The 27,774-nt window shown below is 40.4% G+C and overlaps 1 protein-coding gene and 1 non-coding gene across 3 annotated transcripts in view; one reads left to right on the top strand and one right to left on the bottom strand.

Annotated features, from left to right (window-relative positions):
* NEGR1 (neuronal growth regulator 1) overlaps positions 1–27,774 on the top strand; it is a 1,157,771-nt gene that overhangs the window by 905,380 nt on the left and 224,617 nt on the right. For both annotated transcript variants that reach the window (XM_060232019.1, XM_060232021.1), the window contains exon 5: positions 18,701–18,821. In XM_060232019.1, the coding sequence (XP_060088002.1) occupies positions 18,701–18,821 (121 nt within the window). The remainder of the gene's footprint in view (positions 1–18,700; positions 18,822–27,774) is intronic.
* TRNAL-CAG (transfer RNA leucine (anticodon CAG)) lies at positions 26,616–26,688 on the bottom strand. Its single transcript has one exon. It is a non-coding gene; the product is annotated as a tRNA-Leu (tRNA).

Raw genomic sequence — 27,774 nt, 5'->3', positions numbered from 1 at the left:
ATGTAGCAATCCATTGTGATGAGGCATGGCATATTGAGAACCACTGCCTAGTCAAATCATAAAGTACCTATAACTTAATTATAGTCTTTGACCATTTGATACCAAATTCAGTCAGGGAGTTCGTTTGATGGAACCCTCTAGAAGATGGTGAGATCCACTCCTGCTTTCCCCTTTCCATCTAGTTACCAAACTGGACACAGATTTTCACTATTAGTCAATTACCATATTATTGAATCTGGCTTTGAAAGAGATAAGGATAGTGTTGGCAGGAAGGCCAATTATGGACATCTGCAAGCTGGAGCAGGCCTACTAATAATCATGTTAATAACCCTTAAATGGAATTGGGGTGCTTTGCCTCACAGTTTCTCTATCCCTTGTTACGCTCCATTATAAGAATAAAAAATTATTCAAATCATAGGACTATATGGACTTTTGTTGGCAGGGTGATGTCTCTACTGTTTATTATACTGCCCAGGTTCGCCATAGCTGTCCTCCCAAGGAGCAAACATCTTTTAATTTCATGGCTACAGTCACCATCTGCAGTGATCTTGGATCCCAGAAATGTGAAGTCTGTCACTACTTCCATGTCTTCCCCTTCTATTTGCCAAGGTGTGATGGGGCCAGATGCCATGATTTTAGTTTTTTTGATGTTGAGTTTTAAGCCTGTTTTTGTGCTCTCTTCTTTCAACCTCAACACACAGTGGAATAGTCCATAGTTCCATTCTCTTTATAAAGGTGCTTTCCTGAACCATTCCATTATAATATAACCCTGTGGTGTGCAATAAAGCAAAAACAGATTTGTGTTCAAAGCTAATTAAGATACCCACATTTTCTGATGTTGTTTGTGGAATCATTTCACAGTGTGCTCCCATATGCACTGGGACATTTTAAGATGCTCATTGTACCCAGATTCCTAGGGACTAGGAAAACATGGTGGCTGAGAGACCTATTATGAATTGAATCCTAGCAAGTTCTACTCTAAGGGAATCCTATCATGCGGTAACTGGTAAATTCTATATGCACTGGGGAAATGTAGTTGTCTAATAAAGGACTTTTTGTTCCTTATGCAAGACCAAGTAAGCACATAATTGTTTTTGCAATTCATGCCCTTTCATTTAATCTAAACGATCTAATTTTTTATTTGTTGTATTTTAGAAATGAAACTATTAAATGTTTAATCTTCAAATGATTATAATGTATTGAGAGTATGATTCAGCCAAATGTAAGCAGTAAGTCCTATTGATTTCAGTGAGAGACATTTTTGTACTTAATTCTTCCACCAAAATCAATGAAATTTAAAATGTTTAACTTTTGCTGGCTGGTTTATGCTGTAATAGATTGCATTTAGTTACAATTCTCATCTAGTGTTGGCATATTTTGAATCTGGGAATCACTTAATATGTATTAGTGATTTTATAACCAGTTACAGAACAATCCATTAGGTGTACCTCTGGGAGACCCACATTTTATCAGAATCAGAAATTATCTAAATGATGCATAATTAAAAACACTGATAATCTGTTAGAAGGAATAATTGTGCCTCTGCTTCATCACATTATAGCGATTAAGTGTCTGAGAGCTACTTGAAGCAGTTATTTCTAAAAAAAAGAAAATTACACAGAAATCTACAGCAAAGATATGGCTCCTATCTCATTCACTAAGGGCCTGAACCTCAATGAATTGTGGCCATGCAGCACTGAGGGACTCTATGCTGATATTTCCTGTCTGTTCAGCTCTGGCAGACAGTAGGGATTTCTGACACTGAAAGATCATATGACCCAGCCATCATACACCAATTGCAATGTTGTTTTGATATGTGTTGATATGATTACGCGTGTAGTAGATAGGCTGATAGACAGTGCTGGGGAGGAGCCTGTGGTCATGGTGCATGTTGGCACCAACGATGTGGGGAAATGCAGTCGTGAGGTCCTGGAGGAGAAATTTAGGCTGCTAGGTGGGAGACTTAAGGCCAGGACCTCCAAGGTGGCCTTCTCGGAAGTGCTACCTGTTCCACGTGCAGGGCAGGAGAGACAGGCGCAAATTAGAAGTCTCAATGTGTGGATGAGACGATGGTGTAAGGAGGAAGGGTTTAAATTTGTTAGGCACTGGGATGCTTTCTGGAACAAGCCGGAGCTGTACAAAAGAGACGGTCTCCACTTGTCTCCGGATGGAACCAGGCTGCTGGCACTTAAAATCAAAAAGGTGGCAGAGCAGTTTTTAAACTAAATCTTGGGGGAAAGCCGACAGGAGATGGAATGTCTCTGGTTCGGGAGGACTCGTCTCAAAGAGATGAAGGGTTGGCTTCTATTTTTCTACCGAGTAACGGATCAGAGTTGTCCACTGTGATGGTGACAAACAGTATGGACTGTCTGCTAGAGTCTCGAGGCGGCAGGAGAGAGGTGGCGGGCCTAGCTTGCTTGGGAAATTATAAATGTTTGTATGCAAATGCTAGAAGTGTCCGAAGTAAAATTGGTGAATTGGAATGTTTAGTGTTGGGAGAAAACATAGACATTGTGGGAATTTCAGAAACTTGGTGGAATGAGGAGAATCAGTGGGACACGGTGATTCCTGGATATAAGTTATATCGGAAGGATAGGGAGGGAAGGGTTGGAGGTGGGGTGGCTCTGTATGTCAGAGAGGATATACGGTCCAGTAAGACTGAGGTCAGAGAATTAGATTCCCTTTTAGAAATGCTTTGGGTTGAAATAGAGGGCCCAAAAGGAAATTTAACTATGGGAGTTTGTTATCGCCCACCAAATCAAAAGAGAGAGGACGATTATAATATGATGGAGGGATTAAAGATAGCGGCTAAACGTAAAAACTGTGTCGTAATAGGTGATTTTAACTACCCGCAGATTGATTGGGTCAATATGTGTTCTGGTCGAGAGAAAGAGAATGAGTTTCTTGATGCTCTCAATGACTGTGCTATGGAGCAGATGGTCTCAGAACCTACCAGGGGTGGGGCGATCCTGGATCTGGTCCTAAGTAATGCCCAAGACTTGGTGAGAGACGTAAAAGTGATTGCGCCACTTGGGAACAGTGACCATAATGTTATTGATTTCACCATTTGTATAAATAGGGAGTTGCCCAAAAAGACCGCCACAACCACATTTAACTTTAAAAGGGGTAAATTCTCTGAGATGAGGAGGCATGTGAGGAGGAAACTGAAAGGAAAGGTAAATACGGTCAAAACCCTTGGGGAAGCTTGGAGACTATTTAAAACTATAATCCTAGAAGCTCAGATAAAATACATACCACAAGTTAGGAAAGGCACAAACAGGTATAAGAAGAGGCCAGCATGGTTAACAAACAAAGTAATGGAAGCTGTAAAAGGTAAGAAGGACTCCTTTAAGCGGTGGAAAACCAGTCCAAGTGAGATTAATAAAAGGGAACACAGGCAGTGGCAAATCAAATGCAAGACTGTGATCAGGCAGGCAAAAAGGGACTATGAGGAGCATATTGCAAAAAACATAAAGACCAACAATAAAAATTTCTTCAAATATATTAGAAGTAGGAAACCAGCCAGGGAAGCAGTGGGGCCCTTGGATGACCATGGGGTAAAAGGATTACTGAAGGAGGATGGGGAAATGGCTGAGAAGCTGAATGCATTTTTTGCCTCCGTCTTCACCGTGGAAGATGAGAAGTGTTTGCCCGCCCCAGAACCACTAATATTGGAAGGGGTGTTGAAAGACCTGAGTCAGATTGAGGTGACAAAAGAGGAGGTCCTACAACTGATAGACAAATTAAAAACTAATAAGTCACCGGGTCCGGATGGCATACATCCGAGAGTTCTGAAAGAACTCAAAGTTGAACTTGTGGATCTTCTAACAAAAATCTGTAATCTTTCATTGAAATCTGCCTCCGTTCCTGAGGACTGGAAGGCAGCAAATGTCACCCCCATCTTTAAAAAGGGTTCCAGAGGAGATCCGGGAAATTACAGGCCAGTCAGTCTGACTTCAATACCGGGAAAGTTGGTAGAAACCATTATCAAGGACAGAATGAGTAGGCACATTGATGAACACGGGTTATTGAGGAAGACTCAGCATGGGTTCTGCAAGGGAAGATCTTGCCTCACTAACCTGTTACATTTCTTTGAGGGGGTGAACAAACATGTGGACAAAGGAGACCCGATAGATGTTGTTTACCTTGACTTCCAGAAAGCTTTTGATAAAGTTCCTCATCAAAGGCTCCTTAGAAAGCTTGAGAGTCATGGAGTAAAAGGACAGGTCCTCTTGTGGATCAAAAACTGGCTGAGTAATAGGAAGCAGAGAGTGAGTATAAATGGGCAGTCTTCGCAGTGGAGGACGGTAAGCAGTGGGGTGCCGCAGGGCTTGGTACTGGGTCCCATCCTCTTTAACTTGTTCATAAATGATTTAGAGTTGGGAGTGAGCAGTGAAGTGGCCAAATTTGCGGATGACACTAAATTGTTCAGGGTGGTGAGAACCAGAGAGGATTGTGAGGAACTCCAAAGGGATCTGTTGGGGCTGGGTGAGTGGGCGTCAACGTGGCAGATGCGGTTCAATGTGGCCAAGTGCAAAGTAATGCACATTGGGGCCAAGAATCCCAGCTACAAATACAAGTTGATGGGGTGTGAACTGGCAGAGACAGACCAAGAGAGAGATCTTGGGGTCATGGTAGATAATTCACTGAAAATGTCAAGACAGTGTGCGTTTGCAATAAAAAAGGCCAACGCCATGCTGGGAATTATTAGGAAGGGAATTGAAAACAAATCAGCCAGTATCATAATGCCTCTGTATAAATCGATGGTGCGGTCTCATTTGGAGTACTGTGTGCAGTTCTGGTCGCCGCACCTCAAAAAGGATATTATAGCATTGGAGAAAGTTCAGAAAAGGGCAACTAAAATGATTAAAGGGCTGGAACACCTTCCCTATGAAGAAAGGTTGAAACGCTTAGGGCTCTTTAGCTTGGAGAAACGTCGACTGAGGGGTGACATGATAGAAGTTTACAAGATAATGCATGGGATGGAGAAAGTAGAGAAAGAAGTACTTTTCTCCCTTTCTCACAATACAAGAACTCGTGGGCATTCGATGAAATTGCTGAGCAGACAGGTTAAAACGGATAAAAGGAAGTACTTCTTCACCCAAAGGGTGATTAACATGTGGAATTCACTGCCACAGGAGGTGGTGGCGTCCACAAGCATAGCCACCTTCAAGAAGGGGTTAGATAAAAATATGGAGCAGAGGTCCATCAGTGGCTATTAGCCACAGTGTGTGTGTGTGTGTGTGTGTATATATATATATATATATATATATATATATATATATATATATATATATATATATATATATATATTTGGCCGCTGTGTGACACAGAATGTTGGACTGGATGGGCCATTGGCCTGATCTAACATGGCTTCTCTTATGTTCTTATGTTCTTATGCAAAGAGACAAAAGCCTATGCCATGTTATGTCCTACCTTCAACATCTTGCAGCTTCTCTTAGTAGATGTGGTTAATGGTCTGGCTTGCTTCTAGTGTAAAGTTAAATTGTAAATAAGAGGGAGATAATTTCTGAGGAAGATTTAATATGAATAATTTAAGAGGAAGACCAACTTCAAAATGGGCCAATATCTAGATTAGGGGTGTCAAACATCCGGCCCACTGGCCAAAGCCATCGTGCCCAGGACTTTGATCAGTCCCACAGGGTTCTTTTCTCCCTCCCCCTCATGTCCTTACCCTTTGAAGCTCTGACGCTGAGTCACTTACAATTCCCAAGCTATTTGAAGCTCTGAGACTGAGTCTCTTTCAGTTTCAGCCTTGGAGCTTCAAAGGCTCTTTGAAGAACCCGTTGAAGCTCCCAAGCTGTATCTCAGTTTCCTGGCTCTTCCTGCCTTTCTTTGCTGGCTGCTGCAAGGAAAATATGGGGTGGATTTTAAGGTCCATTCCACATTTTCCTTGCAGCTTTGTCTGTGCTCTGCTCAATGGTTTCAAATTGAGTGGAGATTATTAAATTTTCAGCAATACTAAAGCACTATCCTAGAAGCATTATTTGAATTGAACTTGGATTGGGTCCCCAGTCTAAGGGAAACAGGATGTTTGAGCCCTGATAGAATCTGCTCAAGAAGTTTCCATTAATTGTCTTAATAAAAAAGAGAGAAATGAGATGAGGCTTTTTTGTCCTTTGTTTATACTACCATGGCTCTAGGAGCAATTTTTTTGGGAGGAATTACACAGAAGGGGAAATGATAAATCCCCTACCCCATCACCAGATCCAGGAACCATAGTGCATAGGCAAAGCTGTATTTGTGAATGTTTATAGGTCTGGACTTAATAAATTATTTCAATCCAGAATAAGCCTCAGTAATCGTGGATAATTTATTTCTTCATGTGTGAAGAAATCTCCTTTATTCTGAGAAAATTATCTTTATTTCAGCATACTGGCAAGCAAGTTGCTAAACAAAAGCAAAAGAAAACAAATTCAAATAAAATGTGGCCAAAGTCAGCCAAATAAAAAGGGATACTTCTTTATGACATTTACAATTAATCACATAAAATGTTTGTTTAATCAGACAATGTGGTTAATCACAAAGGTGAAATTGAAAGTTACCACTATTGAATGCTAGCATAAAAGTTAATAAATTCAGCTCATAATCATTATGCACATGCTAGTTATAATAATTTACTGTCCATATCAAATCTTTATAAGCATTGTAATTAAATATAAAAATGCACATTAGAATTATAATGAGTAATTAGGGCAACATAACTAATATGCATAAAAGTCCCAAAGCTCATTAAAATGTAAAACGATTAAACCTGGTGTAGATGGGGTGGGTTTTTTGCATATTTTTGAATCCATCTAAATGCCAATATACCTCCTGCACTGCATTAGCTATGCTTTCTTGAACTGTACATTTGAAAAAGAAAAGAGCAGGGGGAATCCCTAAAACATTTGGGATAGGAATCAAATTTATCACTTTTTTGTCCTGTTTCAAGTCCACTCATTTGCTGTGCTCATATGCAACCCATATTAGTCCTCAAAAGCTGTGAAAATTAAAGATCTCCAAGTTTATTAAAATATATCTTCTTTTACTTCTTTGCATCCAACTGTGAACTGTTCTGGATTGACCCTATTTATACTAATGATACTCATGTAACTTCCTCATTTAGCATCAGACATGGCTTCAAAGTTCATATCGAACTTAGTTCAAGATCCATTGATCCACAGGAACTCCAGAACATATTCATGAACACATGCAGCTTTTATATACTAGACAATTGGTGTATCAAGGTCAGTATTGTCTAACCAGGGGTGTCAAACTCATTTGTTATGAGGGCCGAATCTGACATAAATGAGACCTTGCCAGGCTGGGCCATATCAGGCCGAGCCATTTGTGTACCTATTTAAGATTAGGTAGCAGAGATATAAACTTTAAAAAGGACATCAACACACTCAATTATTTTTTTTTAAAAAAAAACTTAAAACATTAGCACTCGTGGGACTTAAAGGTGCTGTCTTTGTATTTCTCCCATGAGATCCAGGGAACTAGGCAAAGAAAGCTCTGACTCATTCTTTCCTTCCCCAGGGACCAAGAGGGGGAGAAGCCTCAAGTCAATAGAACATAAGAGAAGCCGTGTTGGATCAGCCCAATGGCCCATCCAGTCCAACACTCTGTGTCTCACTTTGGCCAATATATGAGTGTGTGTGTATATATATATACACATATACAAACATATACACACATACACACACAAACACACACACAAACACACACACACACACACACACACACACACATATATAGTGGCTACTAGCCACTGATGGACCTCTGCTCCATATTTTTATCCAATCCCCTCTTAAAGCTGGCTATGCTTGTAGCCGCCACCACCTCCTGCAGCAGTGAACTCCACATGTTAATCACCCTTTGGGTGAAGAAGTATTTCCTTTTATCCGTTTTTAACCCAACTGCTCAGCAATTTCATTGAATGCCCATGAATTCTTGTATTGTGAGAAAGGGAGAAAAGTACTTCTTTCTCTACTTTCTCCATCCCATGCATAATCTTGTAAACCTCTATCATGTCACCCGCACTTGACGTTTCTCCAAGCTAAAGAGCCCTAAGCGTTTTAACCTTTCTTCATAGGAAAAGTGTTCCAAATCTTTAATCATTCTAGTTGCCCTTTTCTGCATTTTTTCCAATGCTATAATATCCTTTTTTGAGGTGCGATGACCAGAATTGTACACAGTATTCCAAATGAGACCGCACCATGGATTTATACAGGGGCGTTATGATACTGGCTGATTTGTTTTCAATTCCCTTCCTAATAATTCCCAGCACGGCATTCACCTTTTTTATTGCAATCGCACACTATCTTGACATTTTCAGTGCATTATCTACCATGACCCCAAGATCTCTCTCTTGGTCAGTCTCTGCCAGTTCACAACCCATCAACTTGTATTTGTAGCTGAGATTCTTGGCCACAATGTACATTACTTTGCACTTGGCGACATTGAACCTCATCTGACACATTGACGCCCACTCACCCAGCCTCAACAGATCCCTTTAGAGTGCCTCACAATCCTCTCTGGTTCTCACCACCCTGAACAATTTAGTGTCATCTGCAAACTTGACCACTTCACTGCTTACTCCCAACTCCAGATCATTAATGAACAAGTTAAACAGCATGGGACCCAGTACTGAGCCCTGCGACACCCCACTGCTTACCGTCCTCCACTGTGAAGACTGCCCATTTATACTCACTCTCTGCTTCCTATTAATTAGCCAGTTTTTGATCCACAAGCGAACCTGTCCTTTTACTCCATGACTCTCGAGCTTACTAAGGAGCCTTTGATGAAGAACTTTATCAAAAGCTTTCTGGAATTTAAGGTAAACAACATCTATTGGGTCCCCTTTGTTCACATGTTTGTTCACCCCCTCAAAGAACTGTCACAGGTGAGGCAAAAACTTCCCTTACAGAACCCATGCTGAGTCTTCCTCAATAACTTGTGTTCATCAATGTGCCTACTCATTCTGTCCTTGATAATGCTTTCTACCTACTTTCCCAGTATTGAAGTCAGATTGACTGGCCTATAATTTCCTGGATCTCCTCTGGAACCCTTTTTAAAGATGGGGGTGGCATTTGCTATCTTCCAGTCCTCAGGAACGGAGGCAGATTTCAATGAAAGATTACATATTTTTGTCAGGAGATCCAGAAATTCAACTTTGAGTTCTTTCAGAATTCTTGGATGTATGGCATCCAAACCTGGTGACTTATTAGTTTTTAATTTGTCAATCAGTTGTAGGACCTCCTCTCTTGTCACCTCAATTTGAGTCAGGTTTTTCAACACCCCTTCCAAAATTAGTGGTTCTGGAGTGGGCAAACCCTTCTCGTCTTCCACAGTGAAGACTGAGGCAAAAAATGCATTCAGTTTCTCAGCATTTCCCTATCCTCATTCAGTAATCCTTTTACCCCTTGATCATCCAAGGGCCCCACTGCCTCCCTGGCTGGTTTCCTGCTTCAAATATATTTGAAGAAATTTTTATTGTTGGTCTTTATGTTTTTTGCAATATGCTCCTCATAGTCCCTTTTTGCCTGCCTGATCACAGTCTTGCATTTGATTTGCCACAGCCTGTGTTCCCTTTTATTAATCTCAATTGGAGTAGCTTTCCACCGCTTAAAGGAGTCCTTTTTACCTTTTACAGCTTCCATTACTTTGTTTGTTAGCCATGCAGGCTTTTTCTTATACCTGTTTGTGCCTTTCCTAACTTATGGTATATATTTTATCTGAGCTTCTAGGATTGTGATTTTAAATAGCCTCCAAGCTTCCCCAAGGGTTTTGATTGTATTTACCTTTCCTTTCAGTTTCCTCTTCACATGCCTCCTCATCTCAGAGAATTTACCCCTTTTAAAGTTAAATGTGGTTGTGCTGGTCTTTTGGGGCAACTTCCTATTTATACAAATGGTGAAATCAATAACATTATGGTCACTGCTCCCAAGCGGTGCGATCACTTTTACATCTCCCACCAAGTCTTGGGCATTACTTAGGACCAAATCCAGGATCACCCCACCCCTGGTAGTTTCTGTGACCATCTGTTCCATAGCACAGTCATTGAGAGCATCTAGAAACTCAATCTCTTTCTCTCAACCTGAACACATATTGACCCAATCAATCTGCGGGTAGTTAATATCACCTATTACGACACAGTTTTTACGTTTAGCCGCTATCTTTAATCCTTCCATCATATTATAATCATCCTCTATCTTTTGATTTGGTGAGTGATAACAAACTCCCATCGTTAATTTTCCTTTTGCACCCTCTATTTCGACCCAAAGCATTTCTAGAGGGGAATCTAATTCTTTGACCTCAGTCTTACTGGACTGTATATCCTCTCTGACATACAGAGCCACCCCACCTCCAACCTTTTCTTCCCTATCCTTCTGATATAACATATCAGGAATCACAGTGTCCCACTGATTCTCATTATTCCACCAAGTTTCTTAAATTCCCACAATGTCTATGTTTTCCCACAACACTAAACATTCCAACTCACCAATTTTACTTTGAACACTTCTAGCATTTGTATACAAACATCTATAATTTCCCAGGCAAGTTAGGCCCGCAACCTTCCTCCTGCTGCCTCGAGACTTTGGCAGACACTCTATACTGTTTGTCACCATCTCAGTGGACAACTCTGATCCATTACCCAGTAGAAAAATAACAGCTAACGCTTCATCGCTTTGAGATGAGTCCTCCCGAACCAGAGACATTTAATCTCCTTTCAGCTTTCCCCCAGGATTTAGTTTAAAAACTGCTCTGCCACCTTTTTGATTTTAAGCGCCAGCAGCTTGGTTCCATCTGGGGACAAGTGGAGACAGTCTCTTTTGTATGGCGCCTGCTTATTCCAGAAAGCATCCCAGTGTCTAACAAACTTAAACCCTTCCTCCCTACACCATTGTCTCATCCACACATTGAGACTTCTAATTTGTGCCTGTCTCTCCAACCCTGCACATGGAACAGGTAGCACTTCTGAGAAGGCTACGTTGGAGGCCCTGGCCTTAAGTCTCCTGCCTAGCAGCCTAAATTTTTCCTCCAGGACCTCATGACTGCATTTCCCCACATTGTTGGGGTCAACATGCACCACGACCACTGGCTCCTCCCCAGCACTGTCTATCAGCCTATCTACAACATGCATAATGTCTGCTACCTTCGCACCAGGCAGGCAAGTCACCATATGGTCAGTATGTGGTTTTGCCACCCAGCTGTCTAGTTGCCTAAGGATCGAATCACCAACTACCAAGACCCCATCCTTCCTTCTTGCCCAGGGATGGTTCCTTGGTGTGAAAGGATACCCACTCACCAACTGAAGAAGAGGTCCCTTCTGAAGGCGCATTCCCCTTATCCTCAGTGCGGTGCCCTGTTCCCTCTCGACCCTCATGCTCCCTGGCAGCAACAGGGCTGCCACGTTCAGAGTGTGGCTCATCTAATATGTCCCCGAGAGTCTTCTTTGAATGCCTAACTGACTGTCTCTGCTTCTCCAGGTCAGTCACCTCAGCCTCAAGGGTACAAACTCGTTTCCTAAGGACCAGGAGCTCCTTGCATCGAGCACACACCCAAGACTTCTGTCCTGTGGGCAGGTAGTCATACATGTGACACTCAGTGCAAAACACTGGAAAGCCTCCACCCCCCTATTGGCATTCTACCTTCTTGATAGCTTTTTTAAAATATATAGTCCCCTTTTAAATCCTGTTTGTTTATGTGGCTCTCCTTCTGGAGGGTCTACTTACCTTATTGGGAACACAAGGAAAATAGGGATATGGGTTCCTGGTCCTTACACAGCCCCCAGGCTAAGAGCCACAGGCCAAGAGCCCTTTAGCTCTCGCCCTTCGGCTTGTGCCAAAGGCTTGCACCTCTGGCAAGGCGCAGCTCAATAATGCAAAAAGGGTGGGGCCTCAGTCTGCCCCAGGAACACAGCCACTCCTAATTAATCAGCAACAATCACCTTCAGCCCACTCAAACCAAACAAACAGCAGTTCCCCAGCAACCACAAAGTCAGAATTTTCAGCAATCACACAGTCACACAAACTCAGAAATTCTCAGCAACTCTCCCACCTGTTTAGAAAGCCAAACCTCACCCTTATAGCACTTCTTATCTGCTCTCTCTCAGAGCTCTCTGAAATAGAAGGAAGAGAGGCTTGGCTCAGTAGCTCTGCTGTGAGATTGAGAGAGCCTGGCAAAGCAAACTATCCTTCCTCTTCAAGTGAGGAGCCTCAGCCAATGGAGAAAATAGAGGCTTTGCTCTGTAGCTCCTGTGCAATTGATCAAACCTGGCAAAGCAAGCTGTGATGCAGAAGGAAGCAAGCGAGAGGAATAAGGAAGCAGATGATAGCCAGTTGCTTGGGGGCCTGATAGGAGCCCTCTGGGGAACTGATTTGGCCCCCGGGCCACATGTTTGACACCCCTGGTTTACACTTATGGGAAGTGGTCCTCCTGGGACTAACACAGGAGGATCTTTCCCAACTTCTGCTACTCTATATTTATATACTGAAGATGGTAAGTTTTGAACATTGAAACTTCTTCCTGTAAAACATGTGCTGCACAGCTGAATCATGACAGCATGTTAGTCATGCTTCAGAACAATAAAACTCCCAAAGGACACAGAATGCTGAAGGAGATCATAGAGTGAGGAAAGCTGGACCTTAATCCAGAATTTAGCATATACATAAACTAATTCAGCTGATCCTATTTCAACCTATACCTCAACCTGCATTAGATACTGAGGATAAATAAGAATGGATAAACAAAAATGTGACCACTGTAGTATCTTTAAGCTTTCTGTGCCTGTCTAACCAAACCTTTGAATTTTCAACAGTCAAAAAAGGCTTCCTTGATATAACCAAAATTTAATTCTCCTTATCACCTGCTTTACAAGGTGACAAAGAATCTAAGAACATAAGAGAAGTCATGTCGGATCAGGCCAATGGCCCATCCAGTCCAACACTCTGTATCACAGAGTGACAAAAAAAAGTGCGATCAGGAGGTCCATCAGTGAGGCCAGGATCCTAGAATCCCTCCCACTGCTGCCCCTCCCAAGCACCAAGAATACAGAGCATCACTGCCCCAGACAGAGAGTTCCAACAATACGCTAATAGTCACTGATGGATGCCTGCCAGTACTGGTCCTAGGGCACATGGCACCCCAGGCAGACTCCCTGCCCACTGCCCTTCTGCCACCTCACCCCCACCGCTTGCCCTCCTTCTCTCCCTCCACAGTGCCACAATGCATCACTGCGCTCCATCATATCTGCCCCTCCTGCCTCGATCAATCAGAGGAGCACACCACAGCGAGACGAGACCCTACAAGTTTCAACGTGGCCAGCATCTGATCATTTTGAAAAGAGTGATGGAGGAGGCTTCTCCTCCCTCTTTTCCAGAACCGGAAGTGAGGGGGGAGCGCTCTCCTCCAGCGCTCTCTTCAAAATTATCAAATGCCAGCCATGTCAAAGCCTGTAGGGCTGAGCCTCGTCGCAGCACTCTCCTCTGATCGGGCGGAGCGCTGCGCTAAGGAAGGGAAGGGAGGGGGCAGGTGGTGGTTGTGGTGGTGGCGGTGTTGGTAGGGGAGAGACAAATTTAGGCATTTGTCTTGGACACCGGGAGAGGGGAGTCCAATTTGGCACTCCCCCTCGGCGCCCTAGGCAAATGCCTAGTTTGCCTAGTGGGCGAGCTGGCCCTGACCTCTGTTCTAATCTAAAATGAAAATAGTGTGACAAAACTCATTAGAATGGCCCAGCAATTAGCTTAATGATTTTAAATCAAATATGGCAACAGATGAAGGTCCGTTTTCTCTTTCCTCAAGTATGACTATGATAATGTGCATATAAGGCATAGCAAGCTATAGCCAAACATATCTAACAGCATATTTATACCTATATCTATGCAGCATATAATTGTGGGGTGAAGAATTGTAACACTTCTATAGAACATCTCCAGCATGATCTACCCATTTTTCCTATTGCATTTTCTTCCTGTTTTGTCTTTTTTTGTCAGAACAAATTTGCTTTTGGTAATTAAAACTCTCTAGTTGATTCCCCACCTCCCTCATCTACTAACAGAGATCCAGTTTGGTGTAGTGGTTAAGTGCGTGGACACTTATCTGGGAGAACCAGGTGTGATTCCCCACTCCTCTACTTGCAGGTCGTGGAATGGGCTCAGGTCAGCCATAGCTCTCACAGAGCTGTCCTTGAAAGGGCAGCATCTGTGAGAGCTCTCAGCCCCATCTACCTCACAGGGAAGGTGTCTGATGTGGGGGACGAAGGTAAATGAGATTATAAACTGCTCTGAGACGCTGAGATTCAGAGTGAAGGCAGTGTATAAATCTAATATTTCTTATTCTACTACTACTTTTGGTTTTCTTGAGCTCTTTGTAATCAGCCATTATTCTCTGCAGACTATTTAAACTTTCCCTTTCTCTTCCTGATGCATATTTTAAAAATGGTCTGATTGCATCATTATTTGTTTATCTTTAGTTGGAATATCATGTTAACACAATGTGTTTTTTCATAGAATTGAAGTTATATTATTAATAGTGCCAATAAGAACATTTTATTTGACATTAAATGTTATTGGGTCTTGCTACAGTTTCAGTAATTAACAATAATAAAGAGCCAGCCTGAGTCTGATTGGCTGGGGGAAAATTGTTTGGAATGATATAGTATTACTTAACTGCATTTCTTTCCTGAGAAGAATATTAATATCAATTAGAACATGTCTAATGGCCTCACAGGAAATCTGCCAAGAACATTAGAAGGATTATAATTGCTATTTCGATTTAGTAGAATTTAAATCATCTTCTGCCAGCATATTTAAAGGTTTTATTCTTCTTAGTCCAGGGTAGACACATAACAAAAAGTAGCATTTGATATCATGAAGAGGAAGCCACAAAGTCAGTACAAATCCAAGAGGTATCTTTGCAACAATCACAAAAACATATGTTAGGAGGAAACTTTAAACATAACTGTGTGCTAAGAAAAGCCAAAAGAGCCCCATAGCGCAGAGTGGTAAAGCTGCAGTACTGCAGTCCTAAGCTCTGCTCACAACCTGAGTTCGATCCCAGTGGAAGCTGGGTTCAGCCCCCCCCCCCACTTCAGGGTCATCAGAAAGCAAGGGGACAAGGAAAATGTGTGCTGGGCACTCCATTATACCCTATGGAGACCAGTTCCCATAGGTTACAATGGAGAATTGATCTGTAGGTATCAGGGGCTCTAAGGGGCTGTTTTTTTAGGTAGAGGCACCAAAGCCCACCCCAACAGCCACAATGTGCCTGTCCACCTCAGAAGTCTTAGAAGAAACTTGGAAGCTTGGAAAATTAGAAGTTGTATGTGCCTTTATATCTCAGTAGGAGCAAGGCTGAATGGGGGAGGGGTGAGCCAGCAGAGCCATGTGGCTGTTCCCAGTGAGTCTGTAAAGCTGTGAGAAAGGAAGAGAAGCCAGTACAGTCCCTCCGTTTGTTTTACATTCTTTTCAGAAGTTGTTTGCATAGTAAAGAGTAAACTAGAATCTTTTGTTTCCTGAGTTAGTCTGAAGAAGTTTGTGGAAATACAGAAGATAGTTTCATTCAGCAGCTACCATGAGTAAATAGCCCCAGTGAGATCACAAAAGTGTGCTTGCAAACTGCATTTATTTTGGCTGTTTTGTGAGTGTGTGTTCGTTTTCATTTAGTGGAAGTGCAGCCAGGAGCTGGGAAATGAAGATTGTATTCAGGGGAACTGCACTGCTGTATTTTTATTTATGTATTTTAGGAATGGGGAAACTCTCCTGGGTCCATCCCCAAAGTCTCCTGGCTCCACGCTCAAAGTCATACAACAAATAATAATGGGAGTGACAGCTTAAAACAGTTTTCTCCACGCTCAAAGTCCCCAGGTATTTTCTGAGTTGGACCTGGCAACATACTAGGATTGGCAGAATTAATGGAAGGGGACTCTGGCATTTAATAGCTAATCGAGGAATAAAATTTACCAGGTGAAGTTTTTCTAAGCAAGAGCATTACTGGAAAAAGATTTATCTTTGCTTACCCACTGTTATTAGAACAGAAACCCTACTTGGCAATTGCAGTTTCAGCAAAAGAGAGAATTGCAACATTGTTGTTATTACCATCCAGAAAACTACCATTCCTTTAAAATAAACAAAATTGTAATATAACTAGATTATTGAATACTTGCCTTTTTATTTTAAAAGTCTTCAGATGAAACAAACAATGGCAATCACAAGGCACAGAAATTCTCAGGTATAATTTCTCCATAACTAATCCCAAAACTTCCATGTCAGTAGAAACAGCTGGAGCTCCAGATTGCTGGTCTAGTGCATTACCAATAATCTTGCCTCAAATTTAGCTGCACTCCTAAAGATATTTATACACTGGTATGTAAGCCTTTGATGACTAGCCATTAAAGTAAATAGTCAATATTAGTTCTTCTGAGCCTGCTAACAGTTCCGCATCATAAAACCCTAGTAATTCCTATAACAGTTTCAAAATGGATCTGCTATTTATGAATTGCATGAACGTTTGTCTTCACACAGCTGAGAACCTCCAAAGTACAACTTGAAAATGTATTTCAAGCCAAACTATATCTCTTTAAAGATGTGAATAAACTAAAACATACATAGTAAGCATCTTCCTATTGCCAAAATTCACAGGCAACTAGGCTACACATTATGGACATATGACATATGGACATATGAAGCTGCCTTATACTGAATCAGACCCTTGGTCCATCAAAGTCAGTATTGTCTACTCAGACTGGCAGTGGCTTCCCAGGGTCTCAAGCTGAGGTTTTTCACACCTATTTGCCTGGTCCCTTTTTTGGAGATGCCAGGGATTGAACTTGAACCTTCTGCTTCCCAAGCAGATGCTCTACCACTGAGCCACTGTCCCTCCCCGAAGTCTATTATCCTCACTATAGACTTCAAGAAAAATCTGTAATAGAACTCCAGTAGCATTTCCAAAATCAATATTCATGTTTTCCTTAATCTTTTTTATATCTTCAAAATCCTTGTAAGCTGTGCTGATATTTGGTATTCTATTGTTAACTTTTGTTCATTGCTATGAAAGTCAGAACAGAGCTTATGTACTGCAGCTATCCCTAATATATAGTTCTCCAGGCTCCTCTTGATGGTCTCCAAAGAGGAAAAGCTGTCCACCTCTCAAGGTAATTAGTTCCATTACTGAACTGCTGTCACTATTAGGAAGTTTTATTCTAATGTTCAATGTAATAGTCATGGTAGTCTATTGCCCCTGTAATAGGAATATGTAACAGATTTCTGTGAGTGTAAAGTGCTGTAGATTGTAACTAGGTGTACCTTATATGGAGCACATTCATGCAAAAAATGCATTGATCAGCAGCATTCCTATTCTGTGGGATGACAAAGGAATAAATCAGAGGATTTTAAAGAATTTGGGCATATGTGATAAGAGATAGTGAAGGCAAATAGAGTCTGAGTCATCTGGGTGACATTCTAGTTTCCAAGAAATAGTATATTAGTATTAAACTATATTATTTTATTTTGTATTTAAAACATTTTTATGCTGCCTTTCTTCCTGATCAGGATCCACAAGGCAGTGAACATAAGAACATTTAAACAATTTAAAATACAGTTAAAATTTTTAATAAATTCAATTAAAACACATAAACCTAGAAGGAAGGCCAGTAACTATTATTTGGGATATGTCAGAAAAAACAAAAAAAGTTTTCATCTGCTGGTGAAAGACACCAGTAAAAAGGGACAGATGAATCTTCCTGGGGAGACAGCTCCAAAATTTGATGCCACAATTGAGAAGGTCCTTTCATGGGTTGCCACCTGCCTATCCTCAAATGATGGGAGCAACTGAAGCAGAGCCTCTGAGGGCGACTGGAGTGAGTGAGTAGGTTCATATGGGTCAAGGCAGTTCTTAAGGTATGTTGTTCCCAGGCCATACAGGGCCTTAAAGGTCAATTCCACACAGAGTCATACTCAGCCCTGTAGCCAGGATTTTTTTCAGCATGTTCCAGGGTGCCAATTGGGAGGGAAGCAGGGGAGGAAAAGAGAAAGAAAAAGAAATTGGTTGCAGCCTCAAAGATAGCTCTCCCTCTTTGTCTCTGCCTAAGCAAATATCTATTGGCTACAATGCTCTAAGTTCAGTGGTGTTTACTCCTGACTGAGTAAGCTTGGACTACACATGCACCTCCTTTGATGACTCTGCAGCCGAGTGGAAGACACAGAGAAGCAGAACATGGAGCACAGGGAGAGATGCAAGATGGAATGATAGTTTGAAATTGCTTTTGCCCATCCCACTTGTCCCTGCCACTCCAGCCTCCTCCTCCTGGCAAAGACTATACTGTTGTTTTACTTCTAAAATCACATATTACATTGATCACCTGAACAAATACCCTCCCTCCAGAGGTGGGAGCTGTAAGAACTCTGGAGGAAAGGGGGAGGGGGATGTCATGTAGAAGCAGCCCAACCAGGGAGGATGGGCAGTTGCTCTTCAAAGGAAATTGCCTGTCTGACTACTTGGTGCATTTCAATATATGGAAATGACCAGCGACTTTGCAATAATTCAACTCTCAAAACTTTTTCTCATCTTCTCCTCACTCTCCTTCAGTTTTCCTTACAGGGGCTTTTAAAGTTTAAAAGTTGGCTCTGGAGACTGTTATATGAATGTGTATATAAAAATACATTCACTAATCAATGATTACGTGTCTTTATAGTTGCCCCAACCATTCAGGAAATAAAAGCCAGTGGTGTGACGCTTGGAGGGGCTGGATTCATCAGATGTGAAAGTGCAGGTGTTCCTTCTCCAGCCTTCGAATGGTACAAAGGAGAAAGAAAGTAAGTTTGTAGAGCATATCCACATTCTTTCAGAAATTTTGATGTTTTTCTTTGGAATCTACATAGTTTTTTATTTTTTTTATTTTGTTATCTCAGAAACCAGTCAGATCTGCATTGTACTTATCTTCCTATTATATTAGCCTACAAATATCATTTCCATAAGACCTATCAATAAATATTGCGAAAATTTCAAAACCAGTTATCTGTTGTAATACAGGTATCTGGTCCAGAAAGTCATGACATCTGGATATTTCAAACTAATTTGAGTTAATCAAAAAATATTGTGAAGCAAGCTTATATAATTAAAAGTTAAAAGAAGTAATATTTATTATCTGTTCAGTATAGATTTTAGTGTCATTTTTTTTTTCAAATTAGGTGTCATATGAGATGCTCGTTTAAAAGCCTTGACTAAAAAATGTTAAGTGGGATTAACTAAGTAGGGAATTTAAGCAGGTTTCCACCAGAGCCCCTTTCACCAAAGGAAGTCTCCACACTTACCTGAGCAGAGTGATAGGATCTAGCCCTCTTCATTCCATTAAAACTTATGAAACAAACATGATGTACATTTCAAAGAGCCTAATGAAAGACTCAAACCATGATAATGTTCTAATACAACATAATATCATTAATGTATTCAAATATGAGACTAAAGATAGCTATTCCTTCAGGCTCAAGCTGATGCATGATGTTCTCCACTCTTGCCTATTATCTCTGGAGTAAGAGTTTAATGCTACAGTACAGAGACAACAGAGAGAGAGAGAGAGAAGAAATGTTTTCTCTGAAATGTAAATAATCCCTTAAGTGTGACTTTGAAAACTATTTCTTTAGAAAGATGGGGGACACTCTGTTTTATGCACAATGTATTAATATATTGTAGCCAGGCCTCAGATTCAGTGAGAGCTCACAGGAGCACAGCTCCTGAACCTTTCGGAGAGTTCCACCTCCTCCTTCTGAGAGTTCCACCTCCTTGTCCATTGAATAGTAGGTGCAGCTGCATAACAATCCCTGGATGAGCTCCATCACCTATTTTTCTACAAAATGACTGCAGATTGTAGCTTATATACATTCTATATAGGAAGCACCTTTTAAAAAATTAGAGGCTGAGGTGAACTGAAGTGAATATAATTAAAGGCTTCTGGGTCTTTCCTGAGTTTTGGATTGGGATGAAAAACTGTACTTTACTGAACAGGGCAATCATTATTTCAGATACACAACAGAGGACAGATGTTCATATTCATTGCAGGTACACAGTAGTCTGAGGAGCAGCAAAGAATCATTATACACAATGTGCAGCGTAAGAGTATGTATTCTGGCTATAAGAAGAGAAACTGAATTTTTGAATTATCTTTCTTGTGCTTCATGTTGAAAACTAGCACTTTGAGTGAGAAACATTTACAATTTCCTCCTGCATTAATATTTATTTACATCATTTATAATCTGCCTTTCTCACTAGGACCTAGGGTGAATCACACAAAATAGATCCATATAATCAATAGGATGGAACATCCATTAGACAGTGCAATTGGATTTGACTTGTAGAAATCTGGAACTGAGCCAAGATCAAAACAATGGTGAAGCATAGCATCAGAGTGAACATGACACATTAAATAATAAGAAGAAGAACTGCAGACTTATTCCCTGCCCTTTTCTCTGAATCAGAGACTCAGAGCGTCTTACAATCTTTTATGTCTTCTCCCCCCACAACAGACACCCTGTGAGGTGGGTGGGGCTGAGAGGGCTCTCACAGCAGCTGCCTTTTCAAGGACAACTCCTGCGATAGCTATGGCTAACCCAAGGCCATTCCAGCAGATGTAAGTGGAGGAGTGGGGAATCAAACTCGGTTCTCCCAGATAAGAGTCCACATACTTAAGCACTACACCAAACTGGCTCTCCATTTTGAAATAATGCAAAAAATATGTAGTAGAAACCTACTTATAGCAACATATAGAACAAACTATACATAGCAGTCCAATGTACAGTCTGTAAGACTTTACCCCACGCTATGTGTAAATTGGCATGGAAGTAGGAACTGTCTTACTGTAACAATTTTGGTTAAATAATGTCTGAATGTTTCTGATCATGTTAATTAACCTTTAAAAGTAGGTTTAACCAACAACTGTGGGAAAGTGTATAACAGATCTAAATAAAAAAATCATCACACTCTATTGTGTTTGTTTCAGCAATATTCACAAATCTACTGCTTGCTATGGAGAACTCCTGAATTCATAGTTTACAATTAACTATTTGTAAATTTATCATGTCACATATTTGTGTGTTCTAAAATGGTTGTTGTGCCACACTAATGAAAAATGATATAGATATTTGCTTCATTTATGCCCCACTTTTCTCCCAAACTACCTTAAGTAGTTTATGTTATTTTCCTTTCCTCCTTTTTATCCTCACAACAACCCTGTGAGTTATGTTAGGCAGAGAGTGTATAGCTGGTCCAAGGTAACTTACAGTGCAATTCTAAAGAGAGTTAAATCAGTCTAAGCCTATTCATTTTAATGGGCTTAGACTGGAGTAAGTTTCTTTAGGATTGCACTGTAAGTGAGCTCCATGGCAGAATGAAGACTCAGACCTGAATCTCCCAGATCCTAGTCCAACTATACCACGCTGGATCTGGAAAATAAAGTGCATGTAGGGAGAAACGTAAGCAAATCTACTTGAACATAATTCTCATTTGTTTGATGTTGCTTACTCCCAGGGAAGTACTCTTTCTGCCTTAATGAATTAAGTAATATTGATATCATGAGAATGATGTCACTGAAACTGAAGTAGTTGAAGTGAACCACATAGTGGAACAAATAAAGCTGAAGTTGTTAGAAAACTTGTTAAAAATTAAAATGCATAGAGGTGCAAATGTTCATTTGCCAGATGCAGAAATAGCACATTTCTTTTTGGATTTTGAAAAAGACTATTTTTTTTTTTTTTTTTAGTGCGCAGTTTACTGTTTTGGGAACCTATGTTTATATGAAAATATGTTTTATATGCAGAACTGTGTAGTGATTAAATAAAAATAGAAGCATTAACGTAATGTAAAATATTAAATCATCAATATGCAGCTATACCATTAATAATGATAGATGTGAATTTTGAGGCTGAATGCTGGAAAAAAATGCATCTCTCCCCTGGATTTATGATGTGCTGCCTCCATATATCAAAATTAAATGGTAGCTTGTTTATATAAGGAAGAGTTCTGCTTTCAGGATGAAATATAAGCAATTCTCTGAGTAATCAAGCATAGCTAAGTATTTTCACATTTAACTAGGCTTTGCCTATATCTGAATGTAGTTATGAGTGCCCTGGTAATAAATGGTTCGAAAACAGGAATGTTTGGATTGGTCAAGACGGGCTTCAATTGCTGCTCCATTTGTTCCTAGAGTTATTTGTGCTATTGAATCATGTGTTGGTGTCATGTGGATCTTTCAGCAATCATGAAATTAACATCTGGAGTCAGGAGGAGGAGGAGGTTGATTTAATACCGTGCCCTTTACTTGGAGTTGCTCACAATATCCTCCCCTTCCTCTCCCTGCAACAGACACCCTGTGAGGTAGGTGAGGCTGAGAGAACACCTTGAGAACTGTGCTTGAGAGGAAAGCTCAAGAGCTGTGACTGACCCAAGTTCACTCAGCAGGTACTTTTGGAGGAGTGAGGAATCAAACCTGGTTCTCCCAGGTTAGAGTCTGTGCTCTTAACCACTGCACCAAACTGGGTTTGGTACGGGGTTCCAGTACACTTCCCATAGTTTTCACCAAGTGCATAGCTTTAGTGGTAGCATTTGCACACACAGGGTTACTCTATAGTTCTGTATCTGGAGAATTGGCTTATTGTGGCCCGCAGTTGTGACATATCAAAGAAAGATGTTCACCTCATCATTTCCTCCTGTAGCAGGTTGGTCCTAATGGTGAATTGAGAAAAGTCTCACCTTGAATCATCTCAGTGAGTGCAGTTCATTGGCACTTCCCTTGATGCTATGGTAGGGAGGTCTTTTTGCCTGCAGACAGGGCAAAGAGCATTAAGAATGGTTTCTAGCTATGTTAGAAAATGTTGGCAGCCAGTTAGGGCAATTCAGAGGTTATTAGGGTTTATGGCCTTGACAACTGTGGCAATTCAGTTAGCAAGACTGCATATGAGCAGCTTGCAGATCCCCCAAGACACTGATTTTCAGCACTTAGAAGGGTGGTTAGCTCTCTTCTTTGGTGGCTGGAGGACTCTAACTTGTTCCCAGGGGTCTGATTTAGTTTCCGGCTTCCTCGTGTCACCATAACCACAAATACTTCCTTACCAGGTTGGAGTGCCCATTGTGAGAGGTTTTTGATACAGGGCAGATGGCCTTTGATGCAAAGTACCCCCCCCCCACACACACACACACAATTAATTTCCTGGAGCTTCATGCAGTGAGACTTGTCCTTACCTCTTTTTCAGATATTCTCAAAGACAAGAGGGTGCTGATCCAAATGGACAACATTGCAATAGTATACTACTTCAACAAACACACAGGGGAGGCACAGGGGAGGCTTTGCTTAGAAGCAAAGCAGCATGAAAGATAGCTTTGGATATTGGGGCCCTGCCCAAGGCCATCCATATAGAGAGGTTTTTAAATACAGAAGCAGACAACCTAAACAGGGTCTATCAGACCAATTACAAATGGTCTATCCAGGAGAAATACATCCAGATGATTTTTGACACCTGGGAGTATTCTCAGGTGGACTTGTTTGTCCCAGCTGAGTCCAGGAAAGCACTGGAGTTCTGCTTGCTGGTGGGCAGCAATTCGAGTTCCCTAGGGGACACATTTGAGATTCCCTTGGTCAGGAACACCCTTCTATATGTTCCCTCCCTTACCTCTCCTGAACAAGGTGATAGAAAAAATACTAGCCAATCAAACAGACTGTATCCTAGTAACTCCCTTCTGGCCCCACCAGATTTGGTTCTCAGAGCTGCTGTGCCTAGCAGACAAAGATTACATACCATTTCCCTTCACCTCAGATCTGTTGATGCAAGGCCCATTACTGCAGTACGATGTAGCAAGGCTACATTTGTTGGCATGGAGGATCCTGCCATAGGAAGCTCCTCTCAAGGGGTATGAGATACCTTGCTTCAGGCCTATAAACCATGAACTTGGTATTCCTATGGCAGGAAGTGGACTCTAGAGGGACACTGTTTTACCTGCCCTTTGTCATCTGTTTTAGAATATCTGTTCTCACAAGCACAGGACAATTTGGCAGTGTCCTCAGTTAAGACCGACCTGGGGGCTATTGCTGTGTTTCATGAGGAGACACAAGGGACTACTGTGTTTGCTCCCAATTGGCTCTGCTTTTCAAAGGGGCTGTCCAATGTCTTCCCCGCTACACCCCATGTTGTCCCACAGTGGTCATTGCCCTTAATATGAGCTAAACTGATGAATCTTCATTTTGAACATATAGCTTCCTGCTCCTTAGCATTACTCCACCCCACCAAAAAGTGGTCCCACCAGTATTCTTCCCAACTCCCAAGTCTGAAGGCTGAACAGGCTACATACCCTTGATGTTAAGAGGGCTCTCCTTTACTATTTAAAAAGAACCTGGTTGACAGAGAAGACATTCATGAAGCATTATGCTTTAGATCTTCAGGCAAAAAAGGAGGAGATGTGGGCAAGGTTATTCTACAAGCACTATTCCAGTGTACCTTCTACAAGCACTATTCTACAAGCACTATTCCAGTGCACCTTCCCTTAGAAGTACATGAAAAAGAACATCCAAACCAGGGCTTAAAAAAAAAAAAAGCAGGAACGTGCAGGAACGCAGTTCCGGCTGGCTTTGTGTCAGGTGGTGCGGCCTAATATGCAAATGAGTTCCTGCTGGGCTTTTCCCACAAAAGACTTGTGTGAAGGAAAAAGCTGCCTCAGCCCAGTCTGTGTCCTGATGGGTCATGGAGGCCGCCTGTTCCTGCTACGGGACATCTGGGGAACCATGTCATCTTGATGTGAAAGTACATTTCATCCAAGTACATTTCCTCGATGAGTTCCCCTTCTGGACATCTGCAGGGCAGTGACCTGGTTGACAGAGAAGACATTCCATTTAATTAAAGATAAAAAGGTGCAACTGCAATCAAGAAACAAATTGATAACCAAAACTTCAATGGAATATTTATAAAAATGTATATACCTCTCAAAACATATTGCAAAATAAATTAGAGGATTTTTTTTTCAAAATCACCTTTTGTTAAAACTAAAACATAAAAATTATTCAGAAATGTCTTTTTGAAACAAGAAATACTAGGCTCTATTAATTTTTTTAAAAAACAAACAAACAATAAATCTCCTGGGCCAGATAGCTGCACAACTGAATTTTATAAAGCTTTTGCCCCTATTTTAGCTGAACACTTTTAAATGCATATAATTATATAATGCAGGGGTGGCCAACAGAAGCCCTCCAGATGTCTTTTGCCTACAACTCCCATTAGCCCCAGTCAGCATGGCCAATGGCTGGGGCTAATGGGAGTTGTAGGCAAAAACATCTGGAGAGCTACCGTTGGCCACCCCTGATGGAATCCCATAAATTGCCTCCATCATGGTCACAGGCTGTTATTGTTCTGATTCCTCAAAGAGGTACAACTTTAGTATCTTCCTATATCACTACTTAATATAGATTTTAACTTTTTTACCTCAGTGCTAGTATGATGTAGAAATACTTTTATTACTGGCTATATTTTACCAGATCAGGTAGTCTTTATGCCAGGGAGAGATCTTATAGAAAACACACATAAAGTGTTTAATATTTTGAATTTCACATCTACCTTTAAAAAACAAACTGTATTGCTTTCTCTAGATATAGAGAAAGCTTTTGATTCCCTAGAAATCTCTTTTATGAAATCTTTACTGGGTAATATGGAATTTGGAAACAAATTTCTCTCTGCTATATCTGCTATATATGAGAAACCTCAAGGTTTTTTTTTTTTTTTAATAATAGTACTTTCCCTAATACTTTTATATTGGAAAGAGATATGAGGCAAAGATGCCCCCTTTCACCGCTCCTGTTTTCCTTAGCTATTGAACCACTGGTCAATATGATTAGAACTTCTAGAGATATTAGTGGTAACAAAATGGGAGGTCAGGAATTTAAGCTGTCTTTATTTGCAGACAATGTATTATTACTGTTTCTTATTCTTACTAACCCAATTGCATCATTAAAGACCTTAGATAATATATTGCAGCAATTTAGTGAGGTTTCAGGTTTAAGAATCAATCAAATGAAATTTTAAAAAATGATGACACCAATTTATCTAAATTCCAAAAGATGAACTAAATATAATTTAATTTCAACAGATAACTACTCATTTTGAATACAAATTCCTTCAAATTTAAATGAACTTTTAAAATATAATCACAATAGGATATACAAAGAAATTACAACACAGCTTCAAAAGTGGGATAAAAAGAATTTATTATGGATATATATATAAAATTAAATCCTGTATTTTATTTATCCTGCATGTATGTGTGTGTGTGTATAATATATATATAATTAAAACCTGTATTTTACCAAAAAGTTTTTCAATTTTTTTAATTAATCCTATAAGATTAGTTTAGTACAAATCATGCTTTGCCAAAAAATATTACTAATTTTTCTTTGGGCAAGTAAGAGACATAGGATTAAGGCCCAAACTTTGTATGAATGGACATGGACATATGAAGCTGCCTTATACTGAATCAGACCCTTGGTCCATCAAAGTCAGTATTGTCTACTCAGACTGGCAGTGGCTCTCCAGGGTCTCAAGCTGAGGTTTTTCACACCTATTGCCTGGACCCTTTTTTTGAGAAGCCAGGGATTGAACCTGGGACCCTCTGCTTCTGAAGCAGATGCTCTACCACTGAGCCACCGTCCCTCTCCTAAAGGAGGAATCCACTTTCTGAATCTTCACAATTTTTACAAAGCTATTCAGTTAGCTAGGATACTTACAATGCTAAAAGAGGAAAACATTCCTGGCTGGGTGATAAGTTTAAATTAAAATACTTGTCCATATACCATTAAAGAAGTAATCTGACAAAAGCCAAAAGAAAGACCCCTATATTAATATCTAATAATTTTCTTATGGCTACATTAAATATTTGGAATCATATGAGAATAAAACTCTTGCCAGAATTTTCTGAACTTTATTTTCTTTGTCAAGCTTGGTACCCTCCTGGATTTAACAGTAGGGAATATCTGAAAAATGGTAAGAAGCTGGATTTTTTTTTTAGTCTAATAGATAATAAGAGGCTTATAGTGAAGAAATCACTGGAAATCAAGATAGGCATACAGATACTGTGGTATCACTATTTTCAGTTGCACAATTTATGTCCTTGCATTAAATTACTTTCTAAAATGAAAAAAAAAATGACAGAATTTGAATGAATTCTTCAGTATGCCACAATTAGTACAAAAGGAGTCATTTCAAAAATATATCAACTTTTAAAGTAATTAGACAAGCCTCTTTCTTATCAGAACAGATGACAAAAATGTGAGATTAAATTGATGCATGAATGTTGGGAGGTGATATAGAACAACTATGAAAACACTTCTACAATAACCATGCTTAAGTTGCAAACATTTAAAATCATATCATTTTGCTATCTTACTCCCTTGCAAATTTCTCATAGAGTCAAAGAATCACAACCCCTGTGCTGGAAACAATGTAAACAAGTTGGAATGTACTTACACTGCTGGCTTTACTATCCTAAAATTCAATTGTTTTGGCAACAGTTGCTAGAAAAAGTTAAAGATATTACAAGGCAGATAATAAATTTAAAACCAGAAACTGAATTTGAGAACAGAATTAGAAATATCACATATATTTTTTTAAAAAAAATAGCAATATTGTTTGCAGCCAAATCAGCTATTGCTAATAAATGGAAATTGGAATATGCCCCAACTTTAACTCTATGGCGCTACTTTGGTGATTATTGTAAAAGTTTATTTAATTATGAGTAACT

This window comes from Heteronotia binoei, chromosome 2, assembly GCF_032191835.1.
Source record: "Heteronotia binoei isolate CCM8104 ecotype False Entrance Well chromosome 2, APGP_CSIRO_Hbin_v1, whole genome shotgun sequence".
Taxonomy (NCBI): domain Eukaryota; kingdom Metazoa; phylum Chordata; class Lepidosauria; order Squamata; family Gekkonidae; genus Heteronotia; species Heteronotia binoei.
The sequence above is the reverse complement of the archived record's forward strand: the minus strand, read 5'-3'. Positions and strand labels throughout refer to the sequence as shown.